The sequence below is a fragment of the Notamacropus eugenii genome, chromosome 3, assembly GCF_028372415.1.
Source record: "Notamacropus eugenii isolate mMacEug1 chromosome 3, mMacEug1.pri_v2, whole genome shotgun sequence".
NCBI lineage: Eukaryota > Metazoa > Chordata > Mammalia > Diprotodontia > Macropodidae > Notamacropus > Notamacropus eugenii.
The window spans coordinates 204,620,541-204,640,811 of NC_092874.1; the positions used below are offsets into that span (position 1 = coordinate 204,620,541).

Genomic DNA, 20,271 nt, shown 5'->3' on the forward strand with positions numbered 1-20,271 from the left:
GCTACTGCTGACCTCTGTGGACTCCCTTCCTTCCCCCCAGGCCTCAGAGCTGGGGCCTGACCACTACTCACACACAGGTTCAGCAGGGCTTTTCCACTGACCTTCCAAAGTGTCCTTGGCATTTTAGAGTCAGGAAATCTGAAAACTGCCACAGTTTCCAGCGATTGAATCTCCTGAGGCCTGCTCTGACCCTGCCTGTGTGCTTTCCCCCTTCCCTCATAGATGCCTCCTGTAGCCCTTCCAGGTTCTCTTGACCCGGAGACTTGTTTCACTGTAAAATTTTGTGGGTTTTGCAGCTCTAGAATTTGTTTAGAGTCATTTTTTACAGGTATTTGGAGGGGTTTGGGGGAGAGCTCAAGCAAGTCCCTGCTTTTCCTCCACCATCTTGGCTCTGTCCCTGTCTACAGTTACTTTAAATGAAATTTTTCTTATGTCTCTTCTTGCTGGACTTTGTTAGTAATATATAATAATGCTGATTATTTATGTGGATTTAATTTATGTTCTGTAACTTTGCTGAAGTTCTTAATTATTTCAAGTAGTTTTATAGTTGATTCTCTAGGATTCTCCAAGTATACCATCGTACCATGTGCAAAGAATGATAGTTTTGTTTTCTCATTGCTTATTCTAATTCCATCAATTTCTTTGTCTTCTCTTATAGCTAAAATTAACATTTCTAGTATGATATCGAATAACAGTGGTGATAATGGGCATCCTTGATTCACCCTGATCTTACTGGGAAGGCTTCTAGCTTATCCCCAATTACAGATAATGCTTGCTGATGGTTTTAGATAGATCCTACTTATCATTTTAAGGAAAGCTGCCATTATTCCTATGCTTGCTAGTGTTTTTAATAGGAGCAGGTACTGTATTTTGTCAAAAGCTTTTTCTCCATCTGTTGAAATAATCAATCATATGATTTCTGCCAGTTTTGTTACTGATATGGTTAATTATGCTGATAGTTTTCCTAATACTGAACCAGCCTTGCATTTTTGGTATCAATCCCACCTGGTTATAGCATATGATCCTGGTGATATATTGCTATAATCTCTTTGCTAGTATTTAACTTAAAATTTTCATTAGGGAAATTGGTCTTTAGTTTTCTTCCTCCGTTTTGACTCCTGGCTTAGGTATCAGCACCATATTTATGTCATAAAAGGAGTTTGGGAGAACTTCTTCTTGGCTTATTTTTTCTAACTATTTTATATTGCGTTGGAATTAATTGTTCTTTAAATGTTTGATAGAATTCATTTGTGAATCCTTCTGGCCCTGAGGTTTATTTCGTAGTAAGTTCAATGATGACTTTTTCAATTTCTTTTTCTAAGATGATATTATTTAAGTATTCTGTTTCCTCTTCTGTTTATCTGGGCAATTTATATTTTTGTAGATGTTCATCCATTTTGTTTAGTTTGCAGATTTATTGGCATACAGTTGGACAAAATAGCTCTTAATAATTGCTTTGATATCCACTGCATTGGTGGTGAATTTGCCCTTTTCATTTTTTATGCTGGTAATTTTATTTTCTTGCTTCTTAAAAAAGTCAAATTAACCAATGGTTTGTCTGTTTTATTCATAAAAACGGCTCCTAATTTTATTTATTAGTTCAGTAGTCCATTTGTCTATTTTACATAAGAGTGAGGTTTCTCTACTTTTCTTTCCACCCACCCCTTCCCTTCCTCTTTGTATATTCTTCTGACACACCCTAGTTATGAGAGCAAGTTACATCCCCATCCCATGTCTTCTGTTTCATTCTAGTATAGTCTTCATTTTACTTTCTCTTCTTTTTCCTCTCAGTATATTCAGAACACTTGTAGAATCTCTGTTTTTCTTATTGGAATTAATGCCCTTGATACTCTGAAGACGTTAAGATTCTGAAGGGAAACTTCTCTTGGAATGTTAGTGCTCTGTCATTACATAGTTCCTTCCAGTTGCTGAAATAAATTTACCTTTCCAGGTTTCTTTGAACTTCTGTGTTTGTATTTCTGAGTTCCTACTTAGCTCTAGTCTTCTCATCAGAAATTATAGGATGTCTTCTGTTCTTTTTTTTTTCTCTTGTAGGATTATATTGAACTTTTCATTGTAAGTTATAAGTTGTAAGGCTCTGCCTTTTTGAATACTGTATTCCAAGATCTCTTATTTTAGTGGAATCTTTCAGGTTCTATGTGATCCTGACTGTAACTTCTTGGTAATTGAATTGCTTCTTTTTGCATGTTTTCAGTATTTTATTTTGATATGTAAGCTCAGGATTTTGGCAACAGCATTCCTGGAATTTTTCCTTTTGTAATTCCTTTAAGGAGATTTTTTTTTCTTAGAGATTTGGGCCTTTTTCATTTACGATTTTTTGAAATATGTTGCCCAGGATTTTTAAAAAATCATGGTTGTCAGGGAGTGCACCGATTTCTTTAATATTAGATATCTTATAATTCCTTCTATCCAAAAAAAATTTTTTTATTTCATTTTTGTATTTCTTACTGTCTCATGGTGTCACCAATTTGTTTTGTCTAGTCTAGCTTTCAGATTCCATTTCTTGAGTATATTGTATCCATTTTTAAGCTATGTAATCTTGTACCAGTTATTTCCTCCAGAGCTTTTATTTGATTTAAAAAGATATCTTGCCACATTTTTTTTTAGGTATTAATGTAGGAAAATTAATTTTCCTTGTGGAAATGACATTTTTTTCTTTTGAGTCTCAGCTTACAGTTGTTATGGTGTTAAGATTAGCAGTTTTTGAGTGTGTTTGGTGTTTTATTTATTTATCTCCAGCTTTAGTTCTTGAATTGGGGCTTTGGGTTTCCATCTCCTATTGAGCTTTGGATAGGGTAGCTGGTGCTACTGTGCCCTGAGAGTTCTTGAACTGACCTCCACTTCTCTGGCTGAATATCAACCCAGGCTCTTTGTGGCCCTTCCTGGCATCCCAGGATAGAATGTTCCTGTCCTATCACCATGTTGGCATATATTATACTGGTTGCTGCCAGTCACTACTTGCATTCCCAATTGGTTGTTCTCTCTTTTGTTTCTTTTGTGAGATTTGCCATTGCAGATTCTAGTTTTTACATTCTGTCCATTGTTTTTGCTCTGTAGACCATTAATTCTGCTGTCATGATTCTTATTTCCCTTTTGAACCCCTCAAGAAGAGGGTGTTGTAGTCCACTTCCATGTTCTCACCTTCTATATGATTTTCTGTCTCAAGTGCAGGATCATTTTTCTTTGTTTTGCAGGATTTAAGCAGTTTACTAGACCTGGCGGCCACATTTTTTTCGTTGTAAATTTTTCCTCTATTGATTTATCTGCTTATGTTCAAGGTCTTTACATTTTCTTGTTCCTGAGGTCTTTGGAATTTTCAGTCTGTCTTTCTTTTTCCTTTTATTTCTCCCTGTTGTTCAACTTTCTCACTCCTTATTCTTTGATGGTGGTTTCTTTGGGAGCTGGATCTCAAAGCAACTCAGACTTCTTCCATGCTGGGCATTTCCCAGTTCACCAGCCTAGGTCTCTGCCCCAGGTGGCTTTTGGGTGGAGAAAAGTTAGCATCAGTTGGATGTTCTGTTTTTCCCCTCAGTCCTGGTAGAGTGCAGCACATTGGCCACTCCCCCCCCCCCCCCCCCAAAACAAACAAACAAACAAAAAACCCTCACACACAATGGTGTCTCGACCTAATGTCCTATTCCCCCTCCCCCTTATTTTCTCAGTTCTCTGGCTGGGCAAAGCTCTTCTGTGTTGGTGCTGTGGGTTTTATTTCTGTTGTTTGGTTCTCCAGGGTTCGCTAGGAGGAGGAGAGAGTTGGAGTGGTGTTTTGAGTTTAAGCCCAGAGACATATCTTGCTCCTTTTTCTCTGTTCTTCTGTTGTTTTGCAGAGATCTTTTGTGGCTCACCTCAGTGCTGGCTATCTGTCAGAATTCTTCTGCCCATGATCACTGCTGTAGGCCTACCTCTGTTGATCCTGGAAGAATCTTCCACGGCCTGGAGCTGGGGGTTGGAAGGGGGAGTGGGGTGTGGGATTTGATTTTGTTGTAAGCCTTTGTGTTGGGTCATCCCATCCCATCAGCTAGTGCAGCCTCACTGTTTCTGGGAGTTGAGGAAGAGCCCTCCTGAATGATGTCCCTTATCATTTATTAGCAAAATGATATATACCTTTCAAAGTTTTTGGATAAGGTTGTCTAAATATTTTTATTTCTCTAGTCTTAGAATATGGGGCACGTCCTACATATTTCCAGGCAAAGGAGTTTAGGCATCACATTCATTTTGCCACTCAACAGGAAAAGGCCTTTGCCAAAAAGAAAAAATTTCCCACTAAGATATAAAGTTGGACAGTTTTGAAAGTCATCTAGTCTAACTTGCACAAGGAATCATCCAATATGCAGAAGGTCTTTCTCTAGGTCTCATCATGATCCAACAAACATGTCATGAGTACCAAGGCAGCATTTGGGCTGTCTATCTGTTAGCCCTCCTTGTCCAATCATCCATTATGCCCCTTCTTATTCATGGATTACAGGGTTGTTGCAAACATGCTGCATCCTTCTTGGGCCCATCACATCTTTCTCAAAGTACAATTTAGAAACCATTCTGTAAAATATCACACCCAAACAGCACTGCAATTTGTTATGTTTTAGAGAAGACAGAGAGCTGAATCAAACTGAACATGCTAAAATAAAGTACATAAAAAATCCTATTATGTTATCATATCAGCAAGCTACACCATCAAAAATGATATTTCATATTATGGCTTTCTTACATTAAGAAGTCATGTTCATTTGTAACGTGAAAAGGAAATTAACTGACAGACCCTGAAAGACATTAGAGAATTTAAAAAATCATATTAGTATTTATAGTAGAATTTTAAATAAATGGGAATAAGATTTCAGTGAATAATGTGGGTGGTACACAGCTATTCTGTGACTTTTGCACTGCAATTCTGTAATTCTGCATAAGAGTACATATAAAAGAGATTTGCCACTTCTTGCATATCTAGAAGCTGGTCCTAATATCTTGATATAATTTCCAGGGATCTGCAAATTTGTAAAGAAAACCTAATCCAAAGTCTAAAACTTCTTCCCTTCACACAGTGTTCCCACATCTTAAAGCTCATGTTTCCACATCTGTAAAATAAAATTTTTGGCCCAGCTCACTTCTAATACCTTTTCCAGTTCTATAAATCACTCCTGCCCCCCCCCCCCAACTTTCTTTTAAAGTGACCTTGTATTCATTTTGTATGTATTTTTTATGTTTGTCAGTTTGTGTACATGTTCTCTTCCCCATTAGAAAATAAACACTTTGAGGCCAATGTCCATTTCCTTCTGTGGGGGTTGCTCTCCAGCATCTGGTACAATGTACCACTAAGAGTCAAGAGTTTAAATAAACAGACCTTTTACTAAAAACCTTTTCAAAATCCTTAGATAGGAGCAATTCTCAAGTTGAACTGAAAAAAAAAAAACCAGTTCAGAGGATTAAAAAAATTGCTTGCAAGAAGGCAGTTGGCAAAAAGATTGAAAAAGCAAGGAGATTCTCTGGAATCTCAGGAACTTTCAGCGAGAGAAAAAACCCCCAAACTCCTTATACTTTTCTTGGTCAAAGGACCCACAGCTGAATTCCAGATGACCACAGTTGAGTGCAATATTAATCCCAGTTGTTCTAGGTTTATACCCTTACTTTCTTGCTTGTAGTAATCTTGATTGATATTGTGGAAATATGGAAGGGTTAACACATACTGTTTCGGTTCCTGGCCCACAATAACTTCTGTCTTTATATCCCCAGCTCTTAACAAAAATGTAGTAAGTGCTCAAATACTTGTTGATTATTGATTCAAAAATATTCTGTATGACAAAAATGCTTGGACTGTTCTTTGGAATTCATGTATTCATCCTTCATTTTCAAAGAAGACCATACCATCAGAGAAATGATGACTTGACTTGCACTTGACTTTTTTTTGAGTGAGGGAGAGCTGTGCAGGTCACCAGCTTCACTTCTCCTCCAGAGCCATCTGGATCAGGATGACTGGAGAAGGCCCAGGATGTACTGGGAGACCTTGGCGTAATCAGGTACTCGCTTAGAGTGAGGTAATGCCCATTCAGTGCATAGGCCTCTTTAAGAAGTAAACAGGGAATGGTCCCTTTAATGAGCAAAAGAAAGAAAAAAATAAGTAAATGGAGCTTTACTATTGATAATCATTCTGAAGCCAGAAGTGTCCGGAAAAGAGCCCTCTAGTGGAGTTTGGGCAGGGACCTATTGTGCTTCTGAGTGCACTGGATTTAAGGTATTGGCAAAGAGAAGGAAGGAAGGAAGGAAGGAAGGAATCTGGCCTATAAACCCCAAGTTAACTGGGTGTCCTATGGCCATCCAAATTTACCTTCATTTGTAGGGAGAAAAAGCAGGGGGAACAGAAGGGAGCAGATGAGCTGAGTTACCCAGGAGGGCAGCTCGGTCTACTCAGGTATGTGTTCATCAGTCTGTGATTTTATTGATTTAGAAGTTCTCATAAACATTTCAGATCACAACCCATCTACACCTCTGTATCCATGCTTCTTATCCAGTTCTTGTCTTTGTCCCCCCATAAGTTTGATTGGAAATATGATGAGATCTGGAGAAAGACCTTCTGCATATTGGATTGATCCTTGGTACAAATTAAGAAATGCTGAAGGGGTCTTTGAGTGGAAAAACTTTAAGAATCGCTGGACAAGATGACCTTCAAGACTATCCAACTTCATATCTTAGTCTTACGAAGAGCTTGTTCACGCTCACTGTGTACCTCCCCATACCCTTGTTTTTTGTAGACTGTGATGTTCTGTGTCTTGCTGTGCAGTAAAATTTAGGATATAAGACATTTGTTTCTCACCACAGGTGCCAGGTTTATCATGAAAAGGTAATCACTGGGATGATTTATGGTTATTTCTAGACATAGTCACTTATTGTTCAGTTGTTTCAGTCATGTCCAACTTTGACTCCATCTGGGGTTTCCTTGGCAGAGACACTGGAGTGATTTGCCATTTCCTTTTCCAGATCATTGTACAGATGAGGAAACTGAGGTAAACAGGGTTAAGTGACTTGCCCAGGATCACACAGCTAGCAAGTATCTGAGGCTGGATTTGAATGAAGATCTTCCTGACTAGATTCAGCACTTTATCCACTGCTAGGTGATACAGTGAATGGTACACTGGGCTGAGAATCAGGAAAACTCATCTTTGTGAACTCAAATGAGGCCTCAGACATTTACTAGCCATGTGACTCTGGGCATGTCATCTAACCTTGTTTGCCTCAGTTTCCTCATCTGCAAAAAGAGCTGGAGAAGGAAATAGCAAGCCACTCCAGTAATTCTGCCAAGAAAACTTTGGATGGGGTCACAAAGAGTTAGATGTTAGTAAACAACGGCAACAAACTTAAAAAAAACATTTATTAAGCACTGTCTGTTAATACTGTAAGAGGCACACAGTTCTTGTCCTAAATTAAATTCTGTCATAGGATTTCAGTGGTTAAAAAGAAGAGGAAATGGCATGTTGTTTCAAAGTCACTGTATAAGCAAGTTTAAAGATGTTTTTAACCTCAGCTTCTGCAGCTTCTGTGATACTTGTCAATTATGATAGATTGAGAGGCTTCATATATGCGCTGTGATGTGTCATTTACTACCTGTGTGACCTTGGGCAAAATGCTTACGTTCTGGTCAGTGATATTAAAAGGAATAGTGTTTCTTATTGGAGTATTTTAACTTGCCCAGTAAAGCTCAAAACTTAGGAGATACTCAGGGCCAAAAAGACAGACCACTGAGCAAGAGAGCAAGTAGAGAACCAGAGAAATTAACTGGTTTTCAGGGGCCATAGTCGTCTGGCCAGTTATAGGGAAGAAAAGAAGGTTATTGATGGTTCTTTGAAGGGATTGTCCTTTGGCCTTGTGGTACTGGTATCTAGTTTCAACTTTCCAGTCACCCATTTTAATTAGTGTGGAAGACAACTGGGCCTTACCTCTTCTAGAGAAGCGTGCTGAACTCCTACACTGAGGCTTATAGGATTATGTTTCTGCCTTCTTCCGCATTGGAGGAACAGGGGCAGTGGAGAGATAACATCTATACTAGAGCAGTGGGTATAGAACTAGAGAGATCTGACCAGCAACAAAGCTAGTCTTGGCTGTGATTTTTTTTATAAAAGGAAGACAGGGCTTTAATTAAGGGTATCTGGTTTTAGAGAAAGAACTATGGAGTTGGATTGCAGAGTGAAGCAGCTCTTCTCTTTCTCTTTTTTCTTTTCCTCTTGATTTCTCCTATTCATTATAATTCTTCTGTGAGGCAGCTAGGTGGTGCAGTAGATAGAGCACCAGTGCAGGAATCAGGAGGACCTTGAGTTCAAATCTCACTTCAGACACTTGACACTCACTTGCTGTGTGACCTTGGGCAAGTTAACTTAACCCCAGTTGTCTCATCCTGGGTCATCTCCAGTTATCCTGATGAATATCTGGTCACTGGATTCAGATGACTCTGGAGGAGAAGTGAGGCTGGTGACCTACACAGCCCTCCCTCACTCAAAACAAACTCAAGTGCAAGTCATGTCATTATTTCTCTGATGACATGGTCTTCTTTGGCAATGAAGGACAAACACACACAATTCTTCTATCCAACTTAACTAATGTGAAAATGTGTTTAATAGGAATGTATGTGCAGAGCGCATATCGGATTGCATGCCATCTTGGGGAGGGAAGAGGGAGAACGCTTAAAACCTGTGGAAATGAACGTTGAACACTGAAAATAAATAAATATTTAAATTAAAAAATAAAGAGTATCTGGTTTTTCACCTCTGATGTTGCTGGTGTGGAAGCATCAGAAATTGGCCAGTAAGGACCGGTTGTGTATAGCAATGGAGTCAAATGCAAATAGAAAGGGATCCCTGTGGGCTACATATTGACTTAGAAAAACCACAAATTAACATTATCTATGCTATATTGTATTTTTATTTATTTTGCTAAACATTTCCCAGTTCCATTTTAATCCTGGTTAGGTCCTAGATTTGATGTTCTGGGTGTACAGCATGGGATTCGAAGTTTATAGCATGAATATTTCCAAAAACTGGTGGGAATTTTGGGAGGTGGCATTTCTAGAAAAGAAGTGGCCTGTAGCCTAAGTCTTAAAGAATTCATAGAGGTCTCCCCCACAGCCAGAGGGCCTTTTGGAATATTATATGATGATTTCTTTGAAAATAAAATATGCTTTTAATATAAGGAATGCAGTTATTTCCCCCCTTATTGGTAGAAATTAGAAGTTTCTTAGTGGAAAAGCGTATTAACATGGTTTTTGTGTGTTCCTTTTGTTGCAGATAAGATTTTGGACATCATGACCACATGACTTCAGGAATGGACAACTGGGAATCTATTAATTCTGATTAGCCTTAAGCAGACTCATAACCATAGAGAAACCTCGTCCAGTTCCATACTTTCTACTTTACACCTGTTTTGACATCTCACTCCTTTGCGCAGCCATGTATGGGAGTGCTCGTTCTGTTGGTAAAGTTGAACCAAGCAGTCAGAGTCCTGGGCGTTCACCTCGGCTTCCTCGTTCCCCTCGTTTGGGTCACCGTCGAACCAATAGCACAGGAGGGAGTTCTGGAAGCAGTACTGGAGGTGGCAGTGGCAAAACTCTTTCAATGGAAAATATCCAGTCCTTAAATGCTGCCTATGCTACATCAGGACCTATGTACTTAAGTGACCATGAAAATATGGGTCCCGATACACCTAAAAGCACCATGACTCTTGGCCGTTCTGGGGGTAGGCTTCCTTATGGCGTTAGGATGACTGCTATGGGCAGTAGCCCCAATATTGCTAGCAGTGGGGTGGCCAGTGACACCATAGCATTTGGAGAACATCACCTCCCTCCTGTGAGTATGGCATCCACTGTACCTCATTCACTGCGTCAGGCAAGGGATAACACAATTATGGATCTACAGACACAATTGAAGGAAGTGTTACGGGAAAATGATCTGTTACGGAAGGATGTGGAAGTGAAGGAGAGTAAATTGAGCTCTTCAATGAATAGTATCAAGACCTTTTGGAGTCCAGAGTTGAAGAAGGAACGAGCCCTGAGAAAAGATGAAGCTTCCAAAATCACTGTTTGGAAGGAACAGTATAGAGTTGTGCAAGAGGAAAACCAGGTTAGTTATACGAGTTTATCTGTGAGCACTGAATTCACATATATATGAAATGAAATCACATTTTTTTTCCCACTTGTCCCTGCCTTTCATGCCCTCTTTACCTTGTTTCTTTTTGCCTACCTCTGTTTCTTAATTTTTTAAGTGCCTTATTTTCTCAAACTTGCTACATTACGTCACTTTTCTGCTTATTTTGTTTCCAATAGATTTTTAAAACTGCCTCTGACACTCTCCATTCAACATGTTGTGGACATAAATATTAAATTGAAAATTTAATATTTAATTTCAGTATTCAAGTATCAACTATAAGTTGTCAAACAAATGTCTGTTTTATTTAGTGACATTGATAGAATTTGATCTTGAAGATGATTTGACAGCCTTTTTTCTTTTGGCTCCTTAATTCTTTGAAGTTCAAGGAAAAGAAAAATGTAAAATTTAAACTTATTTAAAAAAAAACAAAACATATTGGCCAAATGTTAGAATAATGAGATATTGCAGGTCAAGAACCAAAAAGTTTCATAAGCTGTTCATTTAGTGCTTGCCTGCCCTTTCAGGTAATATAAGTTATGCTTCATTCATTATTGTGTCACATCTCTCCTTGCAGATGTTTTTATAACACTAGAAGTGTGAATATATTCTTTAAGATTCCAGTAACAGAAATCTAAACTATAACTTCTTTTTAAAAGGTTTTCTGGGAGCATTCTTTGAATTTGTAACCTTCAGTGATTTATTAAAAAGCTAAATCTCCTTTGTGAGATTTTTTTTTAAAGCAGGTAGCTCACTGTTGATATTATAAATGCATAAATCACTTCATCTTTAGGTAAATTCTATATTGATTGTGAATTACTTAAATGATTTGTTTGAAACATCAGCTGACTCTTGATATATTGGTAAGAAGAATGAAAGGAAGTATTGTAGTGTTCCTCCTTTCTGTATATATCATGCATGTAATGTTAAACATAATTTACAGATGTGGTTAGCTTATTCGCCATCATAAATACTATGTACGTTCAATGATTATATAACTCTCATTTGTTTATTTTACAGTCATAGCCTCTTGAGAAAAAACAATTTCTACTTTAAAAAAATTATAGTTGAGATAGTTTCCTGCACTAATTTTCTAGATCAGCTTGTCCTCAAATGTACTGACTTTCTTGAAGATTTTGCTGGTGCTTTGGAATGCCATTTCTGGCAATGAAAAAGTTTTTGAAAGTCCATGGCAAGAAAAATGTAATCTATCATTATGTAATGCCAGCTGATAAAAGCAGAGTACCAAAGGCCATGGCCTTTGGTGTGCATAAAAGCATAAAACATATCTTGTATTTTCTGAATGTTCATGTTATGATTTTGAACCATAAAAACCAGTATGGTAAAAATTTGATTAATTTTACAAAAAATTGAAATGATAGTTTGTTACCATATATTACTATAAAGAATGAAGAGTTTGCTATTGCTGTATGTATTTTTTGTTTTAATGATGATGATGATGATAGCTAGCATTTATATGACACCTACTCTGTGCCTGGTACTGAGCTAAATGCTTTACGATTATGATCTCATTTGAACAACTCTGAGAGATGGATGCTAATATTATCCCCATTTCACAGATGAGAGAATAGGCAAACAGGAATTGAGTGCCTTGCCCATGATCACAGAGCTAGAAAGGGTCAGAGGCCAGATTTGTTCTCAGGTCTTTGTGACTTTAGGCCTGGTGCTCTTTCTCCTGTTTCACTTATGCCTGAAAAGGCACAGGATACTTCAAATGTATAATAGATACATATGTTTGTTGTGTATATACAGGGCATTCCAAAAGTCTTAGTAGCTTTAGGAGCTTAATATTTGCTTAGTATTAACTTATTACTATGCAGCTAGGTGACTCAGTGGATAGAACTCTGGGCCTGGAGTCAGAAAAACTTGAATTCACATCTGACCTCAGACACTCAGTAGCTGTATAACCCTGGACAAGTCACTCAGCCTTTGTTTGCCTATTGAACTGGAGAAGAGAATGGAAAACCACTCCATCATCTTTGCCAGGAAACCCCAAATGGAGATATGAAGAGTCAGACACAACTGAACAACAAGGGCTATTACAGGGGTACCTTGTAATACTAGATAGGTGTGTGAATTTATGTCTGTAAATATTTTAATATACTTGTAACTTCTTCATTGTAAGGAGCTTCAGGTGAGGAATTTCCTCCATCAACGCTAAGACTTAGTGCCTGGGGCATTAAAGATTAGAGGCAGTATATAATAAAGGTGGTACTTGGACCTAGGTCTTCTGAGTCTCAGACCAGCTTTTACTCATTTTGGCATACTGCCTTTACCTTACACACGTATAAATCAACAAGAATTTATTAAGTGCCTTTTATGTACCATGTGCTAGTCATTATGTTAGATATGGATCAAGACTCATTCTGATGCATATTTATATACAGAATAAATACAAGGTAGTCATGGAGGGAGGTGATGGGGAGACCATGAAAGACTGTATATAAGTAGATGTTTGAACTTTGTCTTGTAGAAAGAGAAGGAGTCTGGGGAGCTGGAGAGGTGAGGAGGAAAAAGAAATACATTAAAGGACTGGGGTTGAGGGCTTACCAGTGCAAAGGAATAGAACAGGAAATGGAGTGCTGTGGGTAAAGAACAGAGGAAAAGATATGTAATAAAGCTGGAAAGATAGGTTTGAAAAGGTTTAAAAGCTAAATGAAACAATTTATATTTTGTTCTGGAGACCATACAGAGACCATGAGTTAATGATTGAGAAGGGGAACTGAGTAGTTGATTGAGTGAGTCAGATCTTGCCTAAGGAAAATCACTCTGGCAGCTATGTGTAGGATTGACTGGAGTGGGGAAAGATCTAAATTAGGAAGACCAGTTAGGAGAATTTTGCAGTAATCTAGGTAAGAAGTGATGATGACCTGTATTAAGGAGGTAGCAGTGAGTAGAGAGAATGGATTGGATGTGAGAAATATGAAGCAAGAGATATGCAGCAAGATTTTACAACTGATTGAATATGTAGAATGAGAAAGAGTGATACTGAGGCTATATATATGTATGCATATACAGCCTACGTACATTCACTTGTGTATATACATATGCATATGGATAGGTGAGTGTGACATAATATATAGAGAGGATCTTGGAGTCAGGAAGACCTGCAGTTCAAGGTCTGCCTTTGACACATACTAGCTGTGAGATTAACTGTAGGCAAGGCAGTTAACTTTTCAGTGCTCTAAAGTGACACTCTAATTTAAAGAATTATAGGTGAGGGCACACACATACATCTCTCATGGGCCAGGGGACCATTTTCTTGGCTTGCTTTTTAGAAATTGATTTCATAGCATTTGCATATTTTGAGTATCTTAGTTCCTCATAATACATTGTTAGGTATTTAATATTAATTATGATGGATACATCAGGATAACATCCAACTTCAAATGAATTAATTGATAAAAAAAAATCAAGGCCTATTCTAGCCATCTAAATGGCATTTTTTAAAAAGTCAAGTAAACTTTTTGTTAAGTTTGTTAAGTCTCATAAGTATATGAGAACTGAATTTAGGTCACCAGCTTTGACACTGTTTTTTCTTCTCTCTTCCATACATGCCTTGGGTGCTGAGAAATTACAGAACAAAAAAAAAGTTTTATGCCATGTCTTCAGTAAAATGCTCTTTCGAAAGATGAATATTATCATCAGAAGGCTTAAAAATACTAATAATGTTAACATCAAAGAAAAAATCAGGCATACTCCTTTATATTGAAATAATCTTGTTAATTGCCCAGTTTTGAAACTGTCTTCCCCTCCCCCCCAATAATTAGGCCTTTTTCAGACAGTGCATTTGAATTTTATGAAAACCCTAGGACATTCTCAGTTCTTTGAAAGCAGAATAGCCCAGAGAATTATGATGCCAGAAAAGCCATATAACTGCAGAAGGGTGAACAATTGACTTTTCTAGATTTTATCCTCTGTTCTAATTAAACATTTACTGAAGCTGGCAGGACTTGAGTCTTCTTGCATACACTGTAATTACTACTACAAAGCTAAGAGTGTGCAACTTTGGGCCAAAAAAGGAAAGGTACAATTTAAAAGTAAAGTTAAAACACTGCAATGAGTTGTAGTAACTAGGAATGCTAATTAATAGATTATAGTAAGCCAGCAGTGCACCCTAATTAAACTTTGCATTCATTATATTCTCCAGAGTCTTCAGTGGTCTCTCTTCTCACTCTTTGTAAAGAGGTTAATTTAATAGGATTTACTGTAATTAAATCAATTTTCCCATTTTACTTTAGGACTAAAGACTTGCTATGTTTTGTTTATTCAGAATATGTACTCTGAATGGGACATTGAGACCTTGATCCAGTCATAACAGATTAAACACATTTGCCTAAAATTGCCTGGTGCATAGTTCATTTTTGCTAAGTTATTGCAGAAGATTGTTTCTAATATACCCTGCTGTTTATAGATTCTGATAGTCCTTTTTGTACTTAAACTTTTAGATACTGGAAGCTGCTTAGTTTAAGCAATAAATGCCATAACAGAGATTCTTAATTGTGTGTTTGTACTGACCAAAGGCAAAAATCTAACTAAGCTCTGGTTGAACTTCCAGAGCTAAGGCTTTGGAAACATATGTACTCATGTGCATAAATGATCTGTAATTACAAATGTTTTTATTTTTTCTCTATGATAATATTGTCTTCTGTTACTTTTATGATGAATACATTCATTAAAAATTTATTATGCATTTTTCACACTTGCCTCTGAAGTCAGAATATGTTCTATTTTAAGTAATTTTATCGTTTGGTAACTGATCAGAATTTTTTTTACTAAGTTTTTTTTCTTTCACAGTGTCTAGAAATTGTTTTACAAATTAATGTAGTAGTTATATAAATAGTTTTTCTTTTATTACTTTGTCAACTGAATGGAGGAAAGTTTTGGAGGGGAGATAGACTTGAGGCTGGAGACTGATCAAGGAGCTATTGTAATAAGCCAGGTCTGAGGGGCTGGGAGCCTGCGTCATGATGACTGCTATGTAAGTGAAGACAAAGGTACATATATGAGAGATGTTGTGAAAACTTGAAAACATTGAATAAGTGAGTGGGGGTGAGAAGTCAAGGATGACATTGAAGGTGCCATGGTTGGTGATTGGTGGGCATGGTGCCCTCTACAGTAATACAGAAATTGCAGAGAGGAATTCTGTTTTGGATCACTGAGTTTGAGATGTCTATGTTAGAGAGGTCCAAAAGGTATTTGATGACTCGAGTTCAGGAGAGACATTAAGACTGAATATGTAGGTCTCAGAATCATCTACATACAGATGATAATTGAACCTATGGGATCTGATGAGATTGCCAAACAAAATAGCTTAGAGGGAGAAAAGCATTTAGGATAGGCCCTTTGGGGACATCCACAGTTATAGAGTGTGATCTGAATGAAAATCTGGGAAAGGAGATTAAAAAGGAACAGGAGAGATCAGCTGCAAGAAGGATGGAACTTGTGGTCATTAAATTTGACAAATAGGAGATTACTGATGACTTTGGAGAGTATACTTTAAGTTGAATGATGAGATCAGAGACCAGATTGTATAGCTTTTAGAATCAAGTGAGAGGGGAAGTGTAGGCAGTGAGTATAGCTAGGTGACTTTCTCAAGGAGTTTGACTGAGAAGGGGAGAATTCATGTAGGTCTACAGCTGTCAGAGTTGGTAAGATCAGTGTATACCTTACCTTGTTTAGCTGCTACTTATTTAAGGACTAGCTTCTGATCTCTTCTTTTTTTTCCACTCTAAAAATGAATGGCTCTTTTTAGAAAAGATTTTTTTCCTTTCATTTTACATTTCCACTGGCTGTCGTCGAATCCGGATTTCTTCTCTTTATCTCGGTCTCTTGATTTGTCTGATGTCCTTCAGGTACCAGCTAAAATCCTACATTATTCAAGAAGTATTTCTCAGTTCCTCTTAATTTTAATTCCCCTCCTCTAAAATGATCTCTAAGTTACCTGTATATATTTTTGTTTGTATATAATTGATTTGTTGTTTCCTTTTTCGCTAGATTCTGTGCTTTTTTGAAAATGAAAATGATTTGTTTTTGTTTTTTCTTTTTTACTCTCCAGCATTTAGCACAACTTTTTTCCTTTTTCTTAGTGTTATGTTCATCCTACTTACCCTACTAAGGAAAGGTCCATTTAATCTAGGCTTTCTAGTTTGTTTTTTTTTTTAAAGAAATGGTGGTTGTATTTTGTCAAAAGCCTTTTCAGTGTCTATTGACATAATCCGGTGGTTTTAACTGTCTTTGCTCTTATATGTTCTGTTCTGTTTATAATTTTCCTTATATTGATCCTACCTCACATACCTGGTACAAATACAACCTGGTCATAGTACATAATCTTTTAAATATGTTGTTGTAGACCCTTTGCTAGCATTTTATTTAATGTTTTTGCTTTGATATTTATGAAGGATATTAACGTATAGTTTTCTTTTTCACTTTAGTTTATTGAGACTATTTGTAGCAGAGGACTCCTTTTTCTGTTTTCAAATAGGGTCATATAAAATGGAATTAATTGTTCTTTAAGTGTTTGAAAGAATTTGTCTATAAATCTATCTGGTTCTGGTTTTGTGGTTGTTTAGGAGTTTATGGCTTGTTCACATTTTTTTTCTAATTGATTTATTAAAATAGTTTAGTTCCTTTGTTAATCTATGTATTTTATATTCTTGTAAATATCCATCCATTTCATGTAAGTTACAAGTTTTATTGACATATAATTGGGCAAAATATTTTTAATAATTTCTTTTCTTTTATTTTCAATTTTACATTTTCATTTTTCATAAGATGACTTACCCTTGTTTTTCAAAATCAGACAAACTTTTTTCTTTTTAAAAGCAAACTTTAACTTTCTTTAATTTTGTTAATTTTTTTGATTTTTTCCAGAAATTCTACTTTAATGTGTAATTAGTTATTTTTTTTTTTTAGTTTTTAAAAATGATTACTTAATTTAATGATCTGTTCTTTCTTTTGTTGATAAGACATAAATGTTTCCCTAAGGACTGCTTTGGCTTTGGAATATTATTTTTGATAAGTTTATTAGTGTGCTGCTGTTTTAATGTTATTTACCTTTCTTCAAAAACATTTTATTAAATATAATTTTTATTACATTGTGGTTGGGAAGGTATAAATTTGCTATTTCTGCCTCTCTGGTTTTTTGAGGTTTTTATTTTTGTAGTTCATTATCAATTTTTGTAAAGGAACAAGCACAGCGAGAAATATAAACTCTTTTCTGTTCCCATTGAATAATTACCATTTAACTATCATCTCTAATTTTTCTAAAGTTCTATTTATATTCTTTATTTCTTGTGTTTCTTCTTGTTGGTTTGTTTAGGTCTAAAATAGATATACTGAGGCCCCTTACTATTAGAGTTTTACTATTTGTTTGTCCAGTTAGTTGGATTAAGTTTTCCTTTAATTAGATGGTATATCATATTTAGTGCATATGTAAAGTGTTGATATTGGTTAATCTGTGGATATTATGCCTCAAAAGGCTTATCTTTTTCCTGCTTATCTTTTTATTTTTACCTGGTCAGAATTCATGATTACTAGACCTATCTTTTTGAGTTTATCTGAAGCAGTACAGATTTTGCTCCAATTCCCATTTTTAACTGTTTGAATCTTTTATTTTTTAACTATTTCTTGTAAATAATAGTAAACAGTTGTAAAGTGTTGTTGAATCCTGCTTTCTAGTTCATCCTTTCCTCTTCAGTTTTGTCAGTGAGTTCATCTCCATTGTCAATTTTATATTTCCAAGAAGTTTACTTAACACTTCTTGTTGTTCAGTTGTGTTTGACTCTTCATAACTTCATGGACCACAGCACACCAGGCCCTTCTGCCCTCCATTTTTAGAATTTTTATACTATCCATGGTATTTTCTTGGCAAAGATACTGGAGTGGTTTTCCATTTCTTTCTCCAGTGGATCATCTTTTGTCATAACTCTCCACTATGACTTGTTCATCTTGGGTAACCCTATATGGCACAGCTCATAGTTTCATTGAATTGTGCAAGCCCCTCTACCACAGGACAGTGATACAGCATTTGTTGATTAACACCAGTGATCAATAATTGAACGAATCCATTTCTGTTCTGGTTTCCCTCTTTTATGCCCCTTGGCTCTCCTTCATGTTTATAAAAATTCTGCTTTGCTCATAGAGTACAGGGCCTTCTTTAATGAAGGCACACCATACTGAGCAGTCCTATGCTGGTGTCTCCCATGTCTCACAATTGATTCTAAAGTTTTTCAGAGAGCCGTTGAGAATGTCTTCCTTGTATAACTTCTTCTGACCTCCATGTGAACACCTACCTTGTATGAGTTCTCTGTAAAATAGTGTTTAGGTAAACATACATTTGGCTTTCTTTTTTTTTTTATTTTTATTTTTATTTATTTATTTTTTTATTAAATTTATTTATTTAACTTTTAACATTCATTTTCACAAAATTTTGGGTTACAAATTTTCTCCCCTTTCATCCCCTCCCCCCCAAACACCAAGCATTCTAATTGCCCCTATGACCAATCTGCTCTCTCTTCTATACATTTGGCTTTCAAACAATGTGGCCAGCCCATCAGAATCGTGTTCTCTGCAGTTGAATTTGAATGCTTGGCAGTTCACTTTGAGAAAGGCCCTCAGTATTTGGTGCCTTATCCTGCCAAGTAATCTTCAGAATCTTCCTAAGATAATTCAGATGGAAGTGATTCAGTTTCCTGGCATCATGCTGGTATCTACTCTCCAGGTTTCACAGGCATGCAACAATGAGGTCAGCACAGCAGCTCTGTAGACCTTCAGTTTGGTGGTCGGTCTAATACCTCTTCTCTCCCACACTTTTCTTTGGAGCCTCCCAAACACTGAGCTAGCTCTGGTAATGTGTCTGTCAATGTCATTATCAGTGTGTACATCCTTGGAAAGTATACTGCCAAGGTAATTGAATTTATCCATAACATTACAAATTTCTTCATTTTCCATGACCTCCCTTCTTTTGAACTCCTGGTCCCTGTGCCTGCCCTGAGACTGCTGGTCTCCATGGACTTGGGGGGCTCCCTGGGAAGGTAGCACTGTCCTACCCAGGTGAGGAGAATGGTTCCAGCTTGAAGATACTGGGCATTATTGCTACTTTATCCTTTGTTTGAGAACAGCTGCCTAGGCCAGTGTGGGAAGAGGGTTTATGAGTTCAGGGATTGACCCAAGCAAGAAATGCATGTTGACCGCCACCAGTAATCTAGGAGACCTGAACTGCATCTTCATTCTTATTGTCCTCTTCTCCTTCCTGTAGAAGGTACCTAGGTTGAGGGAGTGTAGGGTCATATGATCAGGCGCAGACTTAGGCCTATTTGAGAAGTTGCCACTCAAGGAAAGGCAAGTGGCAGTTAGGGCTTGGAGGCTGGGCTTATAGGGTAGCTTGTCAGAGCTTTCTAGAAAGGGAAGGTGCTCCCTGCCTTGCTGGTGCTTTGGCTTCATGAGTCCAACTGCTGTCCCTTCTGTTCCCACCCAAAGGATTCTCCTGTCAATAAAGCCCAGCCTAGTCAAAAAAAAAAATGCTTGTGGATTGATTTTAGTAATTACTAGGTTTTAGCTCAGTGTCCTGGTGTCTTGAATTAGGTTTTGTTTCTTTCCTTTCTCCTTATGGCACAAATTTGAATCTGCATTTAACTTTGTCCCTTGCTGTGTGAGCATGACTGGTCCCACTCACATACTGTGTATTGTGCTAGTAATAGGCTCCCTGGGAGGACCTATGTGTTCATATGTGCTGCCTGCCAGAGGCAGCTGGGTGTTGCACTACACAGAGTTCTGGGCCAGGAGGCAAAGGAGGACCTGAATTCAAATTCAACCTCAGAGATTTAGTAGCTACCTAAGCTATCCTCAGCAAGTCACTTAACCCCTGTTTACCTTGGTTTCCTCATTTGTAAAATGAAGGTAACTATGTATATTATTACAGAGTTGTGAGGAGTGAATGAGACAATATTCGTAAATTGCTTATACCTTGGCACTTAGTAGGTGCTATATAAATGCTTATTTCCTTCCTTTCTCCTGCATCTCCTCCTGAACCTTTCTTCTTCTGTGTCTTCGGCATCGACTGCCTTGGCTCTGGGTTGCCTGTGCTGTTGGGTGCCAGGCTGGCCTCATT

General features: G+C 37.2%; 1 protein-coding gene across 11 annotated transcripts in view; it reads left to right on the forward strand.

The window, feature by feature from the left end:
• Positions 1-20,271, forward strand: part of ERC1 (ELKS/RAB6-interacting/CAST family member 1) — a 406,669-nt gene that overhangs the window by 25,704 nt on the left and 360,694 nt on the right. For all 11 annotated transcript variants that reach the window (XR_011977073.1, XR_011977072.1, XR_011977074.1 and 8 more), the window contains exon 2: positions 9,285-10,115. Coding sequence is in view for 7 of the 11 variants with exons in the window: in XM_072654117.1 (XP_072510218.1) it covers positions 9,447-10,115 (669 nt within the window). In the remaining 4 variants the exon portion in view is untranslated. The remainder of the gene's footprint in view (positions 1-9,284; positions 10,116-20,271) is intronic.